Here is a 16,174-nt window from a genome sequence, read left to right as displayed (position 1 = left end):
ATAGATATAAAGTAATTAGAATAGTGCTTGGTATAGAATAAACATCAAATAAGTGCTTGTTATTTATTTTTCATATTATTATCATGGTTTTGTACAAATGCATCTTTGCTTTAATTTCTTACTACTTACTAGAGGCCGGTGCAGAAATTCATGCACAGGTGGGGGTCCCTTGGAATGGCCTGTGGGGATCAGGCTCCAGCTTGCGCCCCAGGCTCTCAGCCCAGCAGCCCCGCCTGGAACCCCACCTTGGCCTGGTGCCGCCTCCTCACCTGCTCCACCATCCTGCCCATGGGGCAATCGATCGGTACTGGGTGGTGGCCCCACCCCCTGCCACTGCCACTGGTCGCCTCAGTGGGGCAATAGCCCCCCACCCCCCTCACACCCACCTTGGCCTGGCACTGCCTGCTCACCTGCTCCACCATCCCACCACTGTCTCACTCTCGTCAGGGCCCATCAGGGCCGTCAGCACCTCTACTGCCAGCATGTCCACCATGTTCTGTGCCACCTCCTGGTGGTCCGTGCATATCATAGTGAGTGGTCAAACTCCCAGTCTCCTAGTTGAACTCCTGGTCAAACGACTACCCAATGGGACAATTTGCATATTAGGCTTTTATTATATCGGATTATTATAATCAATTCCTATAAGGGGAATTATTGGTCAAAGGGTTAATTAACATTTTTAAGGCTCTTAATGTACACGGTCAGGTAGCCTTCTAGTTAAGACTCTTCTATGCTACATTTCTGGCAGAGTATGGGGTTCCTGTTTCTTCACATCCTCTGAAGTATTATTTATTTTGCTTTACTTTGCTCTTGACCAAAACAGATGACCTTAAGCATCTATCATGTCCTTGAGCCTCAGTCTAGATTAGAACTCAATCCTGGTCTTTCTCCTAGCTATACTCAGACAGACTGACTTTGGGGGGTTTGGAAATGTGTCCTGGTTTATTTTTTGTTTGCTTGCCTAATCAAAGTGAGGAGCCTTTGTGGCATAATAGGTAAGTTTAACCTGTTCACATTTATTGTGGTTTTCTGTTCATTATGCTTCTTGTTTTATGGTGGTGGATGCCACAGGCCACCAACCCAACAGATACCTGTGAGGTGCTGACCTGGGGTCTCTGGGGTCTGTTCCAGAAACCACTCAGATTGAGGACCCCCGGGTGCAATGGCGGCGGGAGCAGGAGCACATGCTGAAGGATTACCTGGTGGTGGCCCAGGAGGCCCTGAGTGCCCAGAAGGAGATCTACCAGGTGAAGCGGCAGCGCCTGGAGCTGGCACAGCAGGAGTACCAGCAGCTGCATGCCGTCTGGGAGCACAAGCTGGGCTCCCAGGTCAGCTGTGAGTAAACCCCCCCCCCCCACCAGGGCCCACCCTCCTCCACCACGAGGGGCGGCGGGAACAGCTGCCCCAAGTCCTGCCTGTGTGGCCTTTCAGATCTGCCCACTTTCCTCGTTCTCCACTCCTGTGCCAACCATCTCTTCCTGTGCCCTGTAGCGATTCGTTTGCCATTTTCCTTCCATTTTCATTCATTCATCGTCATCTCAGAACGCCAACCAGGGTACAGTATTTCTTTGTTGACAACCTTTCCGTGGCTGGAGAAGTGATGGATGGAGAGTTAATGTTTAATTGGCCTGAAGTTTCAAATTGGGAAGATGAATAAGTTCTGGAGATGGATGGTGGTGATGCTTGCACAATATGAATGTACACGTAAAGGTAGTAAAAGTGGTAAATTTTATGTTAACTTTGTATTTTAGCACATTTTTTTTAAAAGTTTATTTTTATTGATTTTTTACAGAGAGGAAGAGAGAAGGATAGAGAGTTAGAAACATCGATGAGAGAGAATCATCGATCAGCTGCCTCTTGCACACCCCCTACTGGGGATGTGCCTGCAACCAAGGTACATGCCCTTGACCGGAATCAAACCTGGGATCTTTCAGTCCGCAGGCCGACGCTCTATCCACTGAGCCAAACCGGTCCTGGCATTTTACCACACTTTAAATATATACTATATGTTTTTATTGATTTGAGAGAGGGAGATGGAGAGATAGAGAAAAGATTGATGACAGAGAAACATTCGTCTGCTGTCTCCCCCCATAGCTCCCCTCCACCTGATTCTCCACCTGATTCACCTGCACGCCCCCTACTGAGAATCAAACTGGCAACCTCTTGGTGCATGTGACAGCTAAGCCACATCAGCCAGGGCTATTTTACCATGATTTTAAAAAAAAATCTTCAGTGACTTCTCATTGTTCTTTTCATGGCCTATACAGTGATCAGGCCCCTGCCAGCCATGCCCACCCCATCTCATGCTGTCATCATTAGGCTCACCCTCTGCTCCGCTGTCTGCCCTGCAACTTTCTCTCTCGCCCTGCTGTACCCCTGCTTACAATGTTTTTCTGTTGATCCTTTTGCACAACCAGTTCCTTCTCATCCTTCCAGTGCTATCCTTCATTGCCTCTCTTAGGGGCTCACTGTAACCACTTCACCAGCAGACCCCCTTCCCCAAAGTTAGCCCCAGGAATGCTATTCGTATATTTTCTTCATCGCATTTGTCACAGAATATCTGCTTATTTGTCCGTCTGTATTTCCGTATTTGTCTGCTGGGGTTTTTCAACCTCAATACTACTGACATTGGGGGCCAGATAAATCTTCCTTGTTGGGGCCTCTATGTTGTGGCACCTTTAGCAGCATCCCTGGTGTCCCACCCCAAGTTGTGAGAACCAAACATCTCTCCAGACATTGCCAGATGTGTCCTCCGGGGCAAAATTCTCCCAGCTGAAAACCACTGGTCTAGGTACAATGATTCCCTTATATACAGGGGTCCTCAAACTTTTTAAAGTGGGGGCCAGATCACGGTCCCTCAGAGAGCTGGAGGGCCGGACTATATGAACTACTAATTCCTACTGTAACACCTCGGCTGCGCTCACTGCCCAAAAAACCTGGCGGGCCGGATCAGACTCCTCTGCGGGCCGCATGTGGCCCGCGGGCCGTAGTTTGAAGATCCCTGCCTTACAACATCTTAATGGCTGAATAAATGTCCTCTTTGGTAGGAAACACTTTCCATAATGTTTTTCGAGTATGGACTCTGGAGCTGGACCGCCCAGGTCCCAATCCAGGATATGCAACGGACTAGCTGTGTGACCGCACACACGTTATGCCACTTCCCTCTGCCTCAAATTCTTCACGTGCACGTGGACATAATAACAGTATCACCTTCAACTATGGGGCTGAAAGGAGTTAACAAATGTAAAGTGCTTGGAATAGTACCTGTCATATTCTTAAGCTCTCAGATAAACACAATTATTATTTGAAATTATCAATTCATTGACATGACAAAAATTTTGAACAGATCCTTGGAACCAGTAAGATTGAACTCATGATCAGTGGTAGGAAATAAATGATGTAGTCCTATCATATAAAAGTCCTATCATATAGGAAATAAATGATGTAGTCCTATCATATAACTTCTGGGTGTTCCAGAGAGCACCATCAGGCTCAAAGACACCACTGTTTTGAATGTTAAAGAACTTCAACCTGGCCCTTGTTGGTGTTGCCAGTGGTTAGACCACTGGCCCTCAAACCAAAAGGTTGTGGGTTCAACTCTAGGAAACATGAGTTGCATTGGAGAGGCAACTAATTGATGTGGCTCTCTCACATCTCTCTCCCTCTCCCTGTCTCTCTCCCTCTCCCTCTCACTCCCCCCTCCCCTCCACTGTCTGGGGGGGAAAAAATAGAAAAAATATTCTCCACTGAGGATTCACACACACACACACACACACACACACACACACACACAGAGAGAGAGAGAGAGAGAGAGAGAGAGAGAGAGAGAGAGAGAGAAAACTTACATTATACTTGAAGGACTAGGGTCATCTCTGGTTACCTGATCTGAGATCCAAACCAGCCAGGACTTTCTTTGGGTTTCACAAGCCAGGTTTGCCTTCCAAGTCCAGCTCTTCAGCACGTCGATAGACCGGTGAGGCCACATGCCTGGCTTCTAACTCAGCTGGCATGCCAGGGCTGGTGAGAGTTTTGCCACCTGGCCGTGGTGGTTGTGGGCCTGCCCTGGGGATGGAGACTCTGTTGTCATCTCCGGTACAATCGCTAGCTCTCTGGGGAAGGAGAAGAGAACTGCCATTTAATGTGTTCCCGTTGTGTTCCTGTAGGGCAGGGTGCTGAGGGCACTCCACACGTGTCATTAAAGTAACCTCCCTCCCCACTTGCACACACACATAGACACGTACAGTCCGCGAGATACTGCTGTTCTCATTCTACAAGTAAAGAAACCGAGGCCCAGAAAAGGGAAGTCCTTTCCTCTGGGTCACATCGGTAAAAAGTGATAGAGCTAGCCTTGGTACCCAGGAGCATCTGACCTCAAAAACCAATTCTCTTAATTCAATCCAAGCCAGCCAGTCTACTTCCAAGGCTCTTGGGTTACACTGGGATCCTCCCATCCCCTGAAAGGCGAGAACTTTTAAGAGCTGGGTTCTTTTTGGACCTCACCGCGTTCCTTCCTCACTACAGGTTAGAGGAAATTTGAAAAATAAGTTATTGGGAGCCTTACAGTTAAAAATGCTTGTTGAACTACACACTTGATTTCACTGACTCCTGTAACTAAGAAAAGATCAGAAAAAAGGTCTTTAAAAGCATATATATACACATGGGGACAAGAAGACTTGGAGAACAAAGTAGCAATAACAGGGTTTGGCCAAAGTAAATTTACAGTTGTGAGTATGCGAAAAACTGAATTTATTCTTATGTTATTCCTTATTAATTATTGTATTATTTTCTATACTAGCAACTGTTAACCTACTTTTGCCCCACCCTGTATAATGTGGAAGCTGGAAGGCAGACGTACAGGTGGCAGTCTGTCTGGTAGACCTATCTGAGACAAGAGAAAATGGGCCCATAATGGAAAACACGACAACACTGTAGTCTGTAAAGTACACCTGCAGCCCTAGCTGGTCTGGCTCAGTGGACAGAGTGTCTGCCTGGAACTGGAATGGTCCCAGGTTCGATTTCGGTCAAGGGTACATGCCTGGGTTGTGGGCCCAATCTCCAGTAGCGGGCATGCAGGAGGCAGCCGATCAATGATTCTCTCATCATTGATGTTTCTCTCTCTCTCTCTCCCTCTCCTTCTCCCTCTCCCTCTCCCTTCCTTTCTGAAATCAATAAAAATATATTGGGGGGGGGGGGGGGAAATACCTGCAGAAGCCTTGTGATTTGGAGAAGCATCTATTTCTGGGAGTGGAAGTAGGAATGAAGTGAGGAGGGTCTCAAGAGGATTGGATGAAAGTTGCTTCTGAAACAGACCACCTAATCTCCCCCCCAAACTGGTAACTGCCCATCCCTAACCCGCAAAAGAAGGGAGAGAAAAAAGAAGAGTTTGGACTGGAGGACACAAGGCAGGCTCACTGCGGAGGCTGCATCAGACGAGCACGTGGTGATTAAGGGAACATGGATAGACAGGATTTTGGGACCCCAGCCCCCAGGTACGACTTGATTCCCAGAATGGTACCAGACTATTACCCTCCAGGCTGGACAGTAGAGAGTCTGGGAAATCTGAACAGAGAAAAGAGATAAAAAGAGAAAAGATGTAAAGATACTGGCATTGAGGATTCCTAGATGAAGCAATACAATATCGTGTACCCCGTCATTCAGTCACCAAGCTCCAATGCAGCCAGCTTTTAGGTGCAACCTCCCCGCCCCTCCTCCCCCCAGCCTTAAATGTGAGCCAGCAGCTGAGATCCAGATGCCCCAAGGGAAGCCTCGAATGTGAAAAACAAGAGGTTGAAGCAAACACATGGTGATGGGAAGGCCTTGGAGGGAACAGGGAGTGTTCATGGAGAAGAAAACGTTGAGAAACTACACAACCATGAAACAAGAACAGGATGCTACATTTTCTAAAAGGAACCCACAGAGAACACAGAGGAGCCTTTGGAAATTAAAATACTTAAGAGGAAATGAAAAGATCTGAAGGAAGACTAGAAAGTAAAATGGAGGAAATCTTCTAAAAAGCAAAACAAAACCACAATGAGATGAAAAACAAGGGGAAATATAAAGCAGCAGGCCAGGAAAACTGAGTAAATATGAGTTCAGAAAGAGCAGAGGAAACGGGAAAAGAAGCATCAATGAAATTATTCAGAAAAATTTCTCAGAACAAATGGAGGGGAGTTTTTAGATTGAAAGGGTTCAGTGAGTGCCCAACACAATGGATAAAAGTCAACCACACCAAGTCTTACCATTGTGCAACTTAAACACTGGGAATGATTCAAGATCCTAAAAGTTTTCCGAGAGAAAACCAGATCATAGAAAAATGATTAGTCAGAATAGTTCTGGACCTCTGAATGGTGACACTGGAAACCTAAAAGATGATAGAGCAATGCCTTAAAAATTTTAAGGACAATCTTTTCTGACCTAGAATTTTATATCCAGCAAAACGTCTTATTTATGAACTAGTATAAGATAGAATGAAGATATTTTTAGAGATGCAAGATTTCAAAAAATTTCCTTCCTTCTCATTTTGGTTTCCTGCCAAAATGAGGGGTAGGCCCCAGAGGGGAAGACATGGTATTTAGGAAAGAAGAGAGCTGCAAGGAGGGGATCCTAGGATCTCAGCTGCACGTACAGCAAGCAGCTCACTCTGAAGCCAGCATATGCCCTGGCAAGACAGAGCCAAAAAGATGAGTGGGGTGTACTGGCCTGGACTCTGTGAGAGGAGATTTAGATAACTGGCAGAGTGTGAGGTTGATTCAGTTTGTAGGCAGTCATAAAAATGACAATTGCTAACTCTAGAAGGGAAAAGAAAAAAGAAAAAACGCTGGAAAGAAAAAGTAAGCAATGTCAGCTATGTGCTTCTGCCCCATATAGTGTTTACAGAGTGAATGTAATGCAAACACTGAAGATGGCTTCCACCCAAACGATGTGTGGTATAGGGGCTGGGAAAGGGAGGAACCTAAGCCTCCATCCCCCAGAGAGACAAGTTTAAAAATAAAACCTAGCACTGAAAAAATCTAGAAGCAGCAAAACACACGTATTAGACATAAGAAACTGGCTGAGACGAGACCGGTTTGGCTCAATGGATAGAGCGTCGGCTTCGGGACTGAAGGGACCCGGGTTCGATTCCGGTCAAGGGCATGTACCTTGGTTGCGGGCATATCCCCAGTAGGGGGTGTGCAAGAGGCAGCTGATCGATGACTCTCTCTCATCGATGTTTCTAGCTTTCTATCTCTCTCCCTTCCTCTCTGTACAAAATCAATAAAATATATTAAAAAAAGAAAAAAAAAAGAAAAAAAGAAACTGGCTGAACACGTTTAATGGTTCCCTTTTAGGGAGTGAGATATGGGGATGGGGTCCTATGAAATGCATATATATCAGAACCTGTACTGTGTTGGACTATTAAACTGTTCATATACAGGATGGGGCAAAAAAGTAGATTTACAGGAGAATCCAAGATGGCTGCTCGGGTAGGCAACTAGCCGCAGCCGCACACAACAATTTTAATAAAATACAACTAAAATATAAAACGGACATTACCCAGAACTACAGGAAAGTCAACTGACTGGAAATCCTACAACAAGAAGCAAGGAGAAAACCAGAAGGAAGAGCGGAGGAGCTGTAAAAGCCTAAGGTACAGAGACACGCGGCGCGCGCGGAGAGGACGGAGCCGGAGAGGAGGGAGGCCGAGTGCCTGGCGGGCGTTCCCTAGCGGAAAGGAGATAAAACTCCGACTGTGCTGGGCCCCTGACTGCTCTGAACCCCCGTTCTGGGCCAGACCCCGGGGACTCAGGCTCAGCCATAGGGAGCTGGGCTGTAAGTCGGAACCCGGGGAAGCGGAGAAAGGAGGTCCCGGAGGCGCGCACACTGCCCCCAGAGAAGGGACGGTCAGCTGTGCCGCGGGATTGCCCTGACGGGAAGGAGACTGGGGCTCCAGACTGCTGTGAACGCCACCTCCAACTCCACTTCCAACTGAACTGAACCCCAATACCGGGCTCATTGGGGGAGAGCATAGACTGTTTGGCAGCAGGCGAAAATCGAGGGCACCTTTCTCTCAGAGGCGCCGGCAGCGAGCACTGAAGGACCCGCATAGGGCGGGGCTGACGGAAGCCAAAGCTGCAGGCTCCACCCTGAAACCTCGCCCCATCTGTAACTGCGAAATGCGACAACAAAATAGATCACAAACAAAAGAAATGGAGGACAAAAAGCGTCTGGATATAGAGTTCAAATCTACGCTTATAAGGTTTTTCAAGAATTTCCTAGAAAAGATGGATAAGGCCTATGAGGATATGAAAAGAGATCAACTAGAATTAATAAGGAGTCAACAAGAAATGATAAGGGATCAACAAGAAATAAAGAATACATTGTCTGAAATAAAAAATATTCTACAGAGTCCTAAAAACAGAAGGGAAGATCGCAAGAATCAAGTCAAAGATTTGGAACATAAAGAGCCAGAAGACACTCCTCCACAGAAGCTAGAAGGCAAGAGAATCCAGAAAATTGAAGATAATGTAAGAAACCTCTGGGACAACTTCAAGCGAACCAACATCAGAATTATGGGGGTTCCAGAAGATGAGAGAGAGCAAGATATCGAAAACATACTGAAAAAAATAGTGACAGAAAACTTCCCCCACCTGGTGAAAGAATTTGACTTACAAGTCCAGGAAGCCCACAGAACTCCAAACAAAAGGAATCCAAAGAGGACCACACCGAGACACATCATTATTAAAATTCCAAGAGCAAAAGATAAAGAGAGAATATTAAAAGAAGCAAGAGCAAAGAAGGTAGTAACTTATAAAGGAGCACCTATACGATTGTCAGCTGACTTCTCAACAGAAACCATGCAGGCCAGAAGGGAATGGCAAGAAATATTCAAGGTGATGAATAGCAAGAACCTACAGCCAAAAATAAGCTACCCAGCAAAGCTATCACTCAGAATCGAAGGCCAGATAAAGAGCTTCACTAATAAAAAAAAGCTAAAGGAGTTCATCACCACCAAACCAGAATTATATGAATTGCTGAAGGGGGTTCTTTCAGAAGAGAAAGTAAACAAAGATAAAAATTATGAACAACAAATACGTAATTATCAACAAGTGAATCTGAAAACCAAGGAAATTAAAAAAATCTGATGAACAATATTAACTGTTGAATATAATAGAATCAGAGGTATGGAAGGGGAGTGAACTGACGATTCTTGGGGAAAAGGGGAGAGGGGGGCGTGGGAAGAGACTGAACATAAACTGTGCACCTATGGATGAGGACAATGGGGAGAGGGGAAAGGGCAGAGGGTGGGGTGGGAACCTGGTGGAGGAGAGCAATGGTGGGGGTGGGCGGAAGGAACATTTGTAATAATATGAAAAATAAAAACTTATTAAAAAAAAAAAAAAAGAAAAGAAAAAAAAAATAAATAAAAACCCTTTTTTTCTAATAAAAAAAAAAAAAAAAGTAGATTTACATTTGTGAGTGCATGAAACAGTTCTTTTATTATTGTTATTAGAGGCCCGGTGCATGAAATTCATGCACTTGGGGGGGGGGGGCAGGAGTGTCCTTCAGCCCAGCCTGCACCCTCTCCAATCTGGGACCCTTCAAGGGATGTCTGACTGCCCTTTCAGGCCTGATTCTGGTGGGTTCAGGTCTAAATGGGCAGTTGGACATCTCTCTCACAATCCAGGACTACTGGCTCCCAACTGCTCACCTGACTGCCTTCCTGATTGCCCCTAACCGCTTCTGCCTGCCAGTCTGATCACCCCCTAACCACTCTCCTGTCAGCCTGTTTGTTCCCAACTTCCCTCCTTTGCCAACCTGGTCACCCCTAACTGCCCTCTCCTGCAGGCTTGATTGCCCCCAACTGCCCTCCCTTGCAGGTTTGATTGTCTCCAACTGCCTTCCCTTGCAGGCCTGGTCCCCCAAACTGCCCTCCCCTGCTGGCCATCTTGTGTGTGGTGGCCATCTTGTGTCCACATGGGGGCAACCATCTTGTGTGTTGGAGTGATGGTCAATCTGCATATTACTCTTTTATTAGATAGGATTATATATATTTTTTTGTTTTTTAATTTCATATATTTTTTTATTGATTTCAGAGATGAAGGGAGAGGGACAGGGAGACAGAAACATCAATGATAAGAGAGAATTATCGATCAGCTGCCTCCTGACGTTCCACACTGGGAATCGAGCCACTACCTGGGCATGTGCCCCGACAGGAATCAAACTATGACCTCCAGGTTCATAGGTTGATGCTCAACCACTGAGCCCCACGGCTGGGTTTATTATTTTTTTTAAATATATATGCTTTTATTGATTTTACAGAGAGGAAAGGGAGAGGGAGAAAGAAACATTGATAGACTGCCTCCTGCACACCCCCTACGGGGGATCGAACCCCCAACCTGGGCATGTGCCCTGACCAGGAATCAAACTGTGACCTGGAATTGTGACCTCTGGGAATTGAACCAGTGGGACTAGGCTCAACCAACTGAGCCACACTGGCCAGGCCTCTTGTATTGTTATTTATTACGTTATTTTCCATACAAACAACTGTAAACCTACTTTTGCTCCACCTTGTATAACGAATAAAAACTGAACATTAAAAAAGGTGAGACTTGACAGCTGCTCTCAAGGTTCTGTTGAAATATAAAGTCCTTTTTGTTGGAGGGTCAGTGAGGGGACACATAACACGAAGGAGAAGCTGACGGCCTCTTTCTTAATTGGGTGCTTAGCTACTTTTTCGCATATTTCTTTCTGGTCTTTCTAGATGTAGAATGTGTGTATTTGTTTACTGTGTATTTTTTGCTAATTTGTTATTCTTTTTTTATAGTTTTTCATAAATGATTGTTTCTACATAACAATACATTTTAGATGTTTTTCCTTGTTCAGCATCCTTCTGCTCCATCATTTTATTTATTTATTTGAATGTATCTTTATTGTTGAATGATTACAGATGTCCCTCTCTCCCCCCCCTTCTGCCCTCCCCGCCTCCCCCCCTGCCCAGCCTACCGCACTATCGTGTCTGCTCCATCATTTTAAAATCACATACATTGTATAGTCCCCATTTTATGCATGTACCATATTTATTTGACATACCCCCCACTGTTGGACATTTAGGTTATTCACGTATACTCATTCCTTTCTGGGTTTATCTAGATGACCAAATAGGCCAATTTTTCCAATGCGTGTTTCTTCTACAGAACCTTTTTTCCCTTCTTTTTCATTGCAGTGGTCTCTGGTTCGTCCTCCAGCTCTAAGTATGACCCTGAGATCCTGAAAGCTGAAATTGCCACTGCAAAATCCCGGGTAGGGCCTCTTGGTCTGTGCTATTGATGGGGGTCACGGAGGCAGCCTTAGGTTACTAGCCCACCTGCGAGACAGAGTAGATGCTCCCACCAGGCAGAGGCAACCAGTGCTGACCCACAGACCCTGAATAGTAACAGTAGTAGCAGCAATAGGTTGTCGTCATAGTAACGGTAGTGGTAACAGCAGCTATCCTGTCGGCTAGCACTCCCAGTATGCAAGGTGCAGTGCGGAGAGCTTCATGTTATTCTTCATATCATTAGGACAGCCCCATGAAGTAGCTCCTGGCAAGATCTGCATTTAAAGATGAGCAATCAGAGGCATGGGTGGCGGGGGGCGGGCGGGGGGCGCGGTATCTTGTGCAGAGTCACAGGGACCAAGGTGTACTCCAGAGTTCGTGGTGTTGTGCACTATCTCAGCTACTGCTAGTGCTGCATGATCCTATTTAACTACTTCGTGATACCTTTTACTGATGTGGAAACTGAGGCCCAGCATTGTGCTCAAGGTAAAGTCAGCATTTTGAACACTGGTTTAACTCAACTTCAGATATGTTCTACAAACTCAGGTGCCTGTAAGAAAACAGAAAAGCAGGGAGAGGGCAGGGGGAGGCAGTAGGGAGCAGTGGGGACGTAACCTAGAGAGGTGAGCCCTGTCTACCAGGGTAGTTGAATTTCACCTCTAGCCTACTGTGGCCATGCAGGACTGCGGGCTCAATGTTGGCAGGTCTCCTAGTATTTTTAGAGAACTCTGTATCTAGGATTAGTATATGAAATTTCTCAATATTTAATTATTTGCAACTAATTTTTTAAAATTTTAGTAACACTGCAGGCCAAACAAAAGCATTCCTGCTGGCCGGATCTGGCTCTCCGGCCACGTCTCCCTCTTGGGGTTATTATATTTCTTTTTGCATCCATGCACAGCACTCCCCTCCCCAGGACCTGCTTTCAGTAACTCGAGGCTCTGGGGATTGTCATCATCCACCAGGACAGGAAAGGGGGGGCTCAGAGAGGCGAGGTGGCCTGAGGGGGGTCACCCAGCTGGGCCAGGGGTAGGCCAGGCTCTATCCCATCAGCCAGCTCCTGTCCACTTCCTGTTTTCCTGGAGCGAGGGCTGGCTGTGGGTGACCCGCAGGGCAACCAGGCTGGGATGCCGGCTGAACTGAACGGGCAGCACTGGGGTATTGTGACCATTGTGACCCAAGGGTTGTTGCTGAGTCATTATCATAGGGGCGGCAGGTGGGGAAGGGGGGCCTCCGGGCTCCCCTCAGGGGGAAGCAGCTTGCAGCTCCTCGTGGCCTCTGACCTCGCCCCCTCTGACCTCGCCCCGTGTGTGGTCTCTCATCATCCAGGTCAACAAGCTGAAGAGGGAGATGGTTCACCTCCAGCAGGAGCTGCAGTTCAAAGAGCACGGCTTCCAGACCCTGCAGAAGTGAGTGCACCTGCCCTCCCGGGCTCCCCCTTCCCCCTCCCCCCTTCTCCAAACGTGGCTCTCTAACCCCTGGCTCTCAGTTCTCTCCCCTGGCATGTACCGAACATGCCGTCACCAAGGTTGGGGTTTAGAAAGAGAAAAGCGGAATCATTTCTGACCACGGAGTTCGCACCGTCCCCTGAATTCCTGAAGCCGGCAAGGGTCCCTCCCTCCGTTCCGTCGGGGTTTATGAACCATGGAGGCTTAGGAGCCAGTTTGGAAAGAAGTACCGAGCATTTCTGTGTCCTGTCTCTTCCTCTCCACCGGAACCTCGCATGCACGAAAACGAAGCCAGCTCTTTTCTTTCCCCGTGGCCCCGGGAACGGAGCTTCATCTGGAGGGTTCCACCGAGGCACAGCCTCTTCCACAGGGAATTCCTGGAGGCAGGGCGCGACGCCAGGCGCACTGTACTTTCGGGGTGACTCGGGAATTTTCAGGGAACTCTGACCAAATAAGTTTTTTGCTTTTAGAAGCTGAATTGCAGCTAAGCAAGGTAGAGCTCTGTAGGGGTTTTTTGAGCTCTGTTGGCTTTTTTGCCCTTGTTGTGATTGTGCCAATACAGTTACCCTGTGCCCAGAGCACTTCCATGTTTCTGCATGGGTGACCTCGTGTGATCCTCACTGCCACTCAGTAGGGAGTATTCTTTCAGCTCACTCCATTTTGTAGATGAGGAAACTGAGTCACGTAGTAAGTGTTCCATCAGTGTGAGTTTACTGCTGTTCTTAACCACGCGTATAACCCAGGCTGAGGCATCGCAGATGGGCACAGCAAGCATCTCCGATGGGCTCCCGGACCGTCATCCTAAAGGAGCCTGGCTCTCTTGGATGCTCCAGGGAGGACATTCCGTAGCTTTCTCTGTCCTCACGGACATCTCAGACTCCAGGGAAGTCACATTTGTCCAGTCAGTGGCATCTGTGGTCACTTGCTCTCTCCCTGTCTCATCCTCTGAACTTCAGTCCACTCCCATCTACCTGTGGCCAGAGCCTCAGGCCTCTGGATTTCTACCTGCAAGTTCTATGAGTGGAAGGAACTATGACCACCAGCTGAGGGACCTGCTGGTCTTATTGACATCTCCTCCCCCGACCCCCCTTTACCAAGCCCCCACTGCCTGGGGTGACTCACCATGAACCTTCCCCCCAACACAAGGTATTAGAAAGTATGGCTTCGTATTAAAGGTTATACACAAGACATTTTCTATATTGTAAATTCTGGTTTTCTGTAAACTAGTAAGTGCTTATGTAGATATGCTATTTAGATATGCATATCTATGTATGCCAATCCTGTCTTTCAAAGCAGACTCTAATCTCTTTAAGATAAAGGACCTTGCCCTAGCTGGTTTAGCTCAGTGGTTAAAGAATCAGCCCTTGGACTTGAAGGGATCTTGGGTTTGATTCTGGTCAAGGGTGTGTACCTCCGTTGCATGCTTGATCCCCGGCCATGGCGAAGGCTCATGCAGGAGGCAGCCAGTTGATGTCTCTCTTTCTCTTTGTCTCTCGAAATCAATGGGAAAAATATCCTTGGGTAAGGATTAACAACAACAACAAAAAGAAAAAGACTTTGCTTCATGCTTCTTGGCAGTCTTCAGTAGTGCCACGGAAGGTTGAGGGCGGTGATGTGAGCTTAGAAAACGCCTGTTTTTGGCCTACAGGGCAAGTAGCCCTTCTGAGGCCTCCACTGAGCAGTGGGGCAGCTTCTGAGCACACGCTTTAGATGCCCGCCCGCCCGCCCGCCTCCCCCTTCCGGCAGCCCTCGGGAGCTTCTGGTGAGAACCCTGCCCATTATTCTCTGAGCCACCACAAACCTGTTTTACCACTTTGTCACCCTGTCGCAGCATTGAAAATTCTTGTCGTTTGGTAAGCTGAGCTGAAACCCCAAGGACAAGCCTCCTATTTTTCTCCCCTCTCCCTCCGCCCTCCTGATGTTTGATATCAGCCCCGATAAGACTTCCAGCGCGGTTCTGGCTGCCCACGCTCCCGTCGGAAGCCAGCTGCCCGTGTCCCGTGCCAGGAACATCTGCCTTAATGCACATCTTGGCTCAAAGGGTTAGGAATGCAGCCTCCCAAGTTGGCGGCCTGGGTTCGAATCCCAGTTCCCTGGGAACCTGGGGAAGTGACATCATCCCTCTGTCAACTGTAAAGATTGAATTGGAAAATTCACCCCAAATGCGTGACAGTGCCTGGCACCCAGGGGCGGCCCAGTGAGTGTAAGGGGTTTGGGTGACCACTAGCGAGTCGCCCCCTTGAACTTGGGGGGAGGAACTCGGATGAACTGGAGGCTATTCCGGGATTATCGCTGTGCCTCATTCTCCTCCTTCCATTGACTTTAGGCCTGAAGAGAAGTTTTTGTTCTTCTACTTTATAGATGAGGCAGTTTGGGGAAGGGGGGGGGGGGTGTTGAAAATATACCCAAGGCCTCCAAACTGGTAAGCGTCAGAGCAGGGGTTAGAACCAATTGCTATTGGATTCTGAAGCTCATGTCCAACTACGTCTCTTCCTGGCATCATCCCAGGAACCCCCTCCCCATCCAGAAAATGTAAGCCCCTTCATAGGAGATAATACAGTCACTTCCTCCTGCCCTTCTCTCTCTCTCTCTCTCTCTCTCTCTCTCTCTCTCTCTCTCTCTCTCTCTCTCTCTCTCTCTCTGCGTTCCATGGGGGACAGTGAAACTTACCATTTCTTCAGTTCATTGTCACCAGCCCATTTTCAAAAGACGATGGGGACTGGAGGATACCTCTCAGGGGAGAATGAAAAGCAACACAGAAGCTAAGCTTGGGGACTGCCCACTGCTGCAAGACCGTGTGAATAAGAAAGAGGGGGAGCAGGGCAGCGTGGGGTCTCTCTGAGTGTCCCCAAGGCCGCCCCGCCCGGGTGAGAGCCGCCTGGACAGGACGGGGAGGAGGTGGCTTCGGGCCGAGCCTCTGCCCGCTTCTCTGTCTGTGGCTGTGCTGTGGCCACCGGGCTCCTGTGGCTGCGGTGCTGAGAGAAAGGAGGGCTGCGCAATTTGGAAATCCTAAAACACATGCACCCCTCGCACCCCTCACACCCCCTCCTCCCCTAACCACACAACTTTTCTTTTTCCTAAAAAAAAAAAAAAAAAAAAAAAAAAAGATGCATTCACTGTGTTCATAATGGTGACCCTTTGTTCCCCTCCCCCCACCCCAACCCCGAAAGAGTTCCTCTCTGAGCTGCTCTCCAAGCCAAATTCCAGAGCCCGGGTTGCTAAGGCCCCTGAGAGAATCAGGTAGAGGCCATGCGGGCCCAGGGGCAGAGACAGACCGCTTCTGTCTCGCCTGCTGGGGATTCACAGCCATCCTTCCTGCCAGCACGGCCCCTCCCCAGCCCTCAGCCCTGGGTGTGCCCAGATAAAGGGCGTCTCCCCTCACCAGCACCCCTCTGGGGGCAGGGCCGCCTCAGGCCCCGACACTCGCTCC

General features: G+C 48.0%; 1 protein-coding gene across 2 annotated transcripts in view; it reads left to right on the top strand.

Annotated features, from left to right (window-relative positions):
- WWC1 (WW and C2 domain containing 1) overlaps positions 1–16,174 on the top strand; it is a 125,487-nt gene that overhangs the window by 62,153 nt on the left and 47,160 nt on the right. For both annotated transcript variants that reach the window (XR_014795019.1, XM_084884013.1), the window contains exons 3-5: positions 1,132–1,335; positions 11,204–11,280; positions 12,626–12,705. Coding sequence is in view for 1 of the 2 variants with exons in the window: in XM_084884013.1 (XP_084740139.1) it covers positions 1,132–1,335; positions 11,204–11,280; positions 12,626–12,705 (361 nt within the window). In the remaining variant the exon portion in view is untranslated. The remainder of the gene's footprint in view (positions 1–1,131; positions 1,336–11,203; positions 11,281–12,625; positions 12,706–16,174) is intronic.

Source organism: Pipistrellus hanaki, assembly GCF_964339955.1.
Source record: "Pipistrellus hanaki genome assembly, chromosome: 5".
In the NCBI taxonomy this organism is placed as follows: domain Eukaryota; kingdom Metazoa; phylum Chordata; class Mammalia; order Chiroptera; family Vespertilionidae; genus Pipistrellus; species Pipistrellus hanaki.
This window is presented reverse-complemented; position numbering and strand designations above follow the sequence as displayed.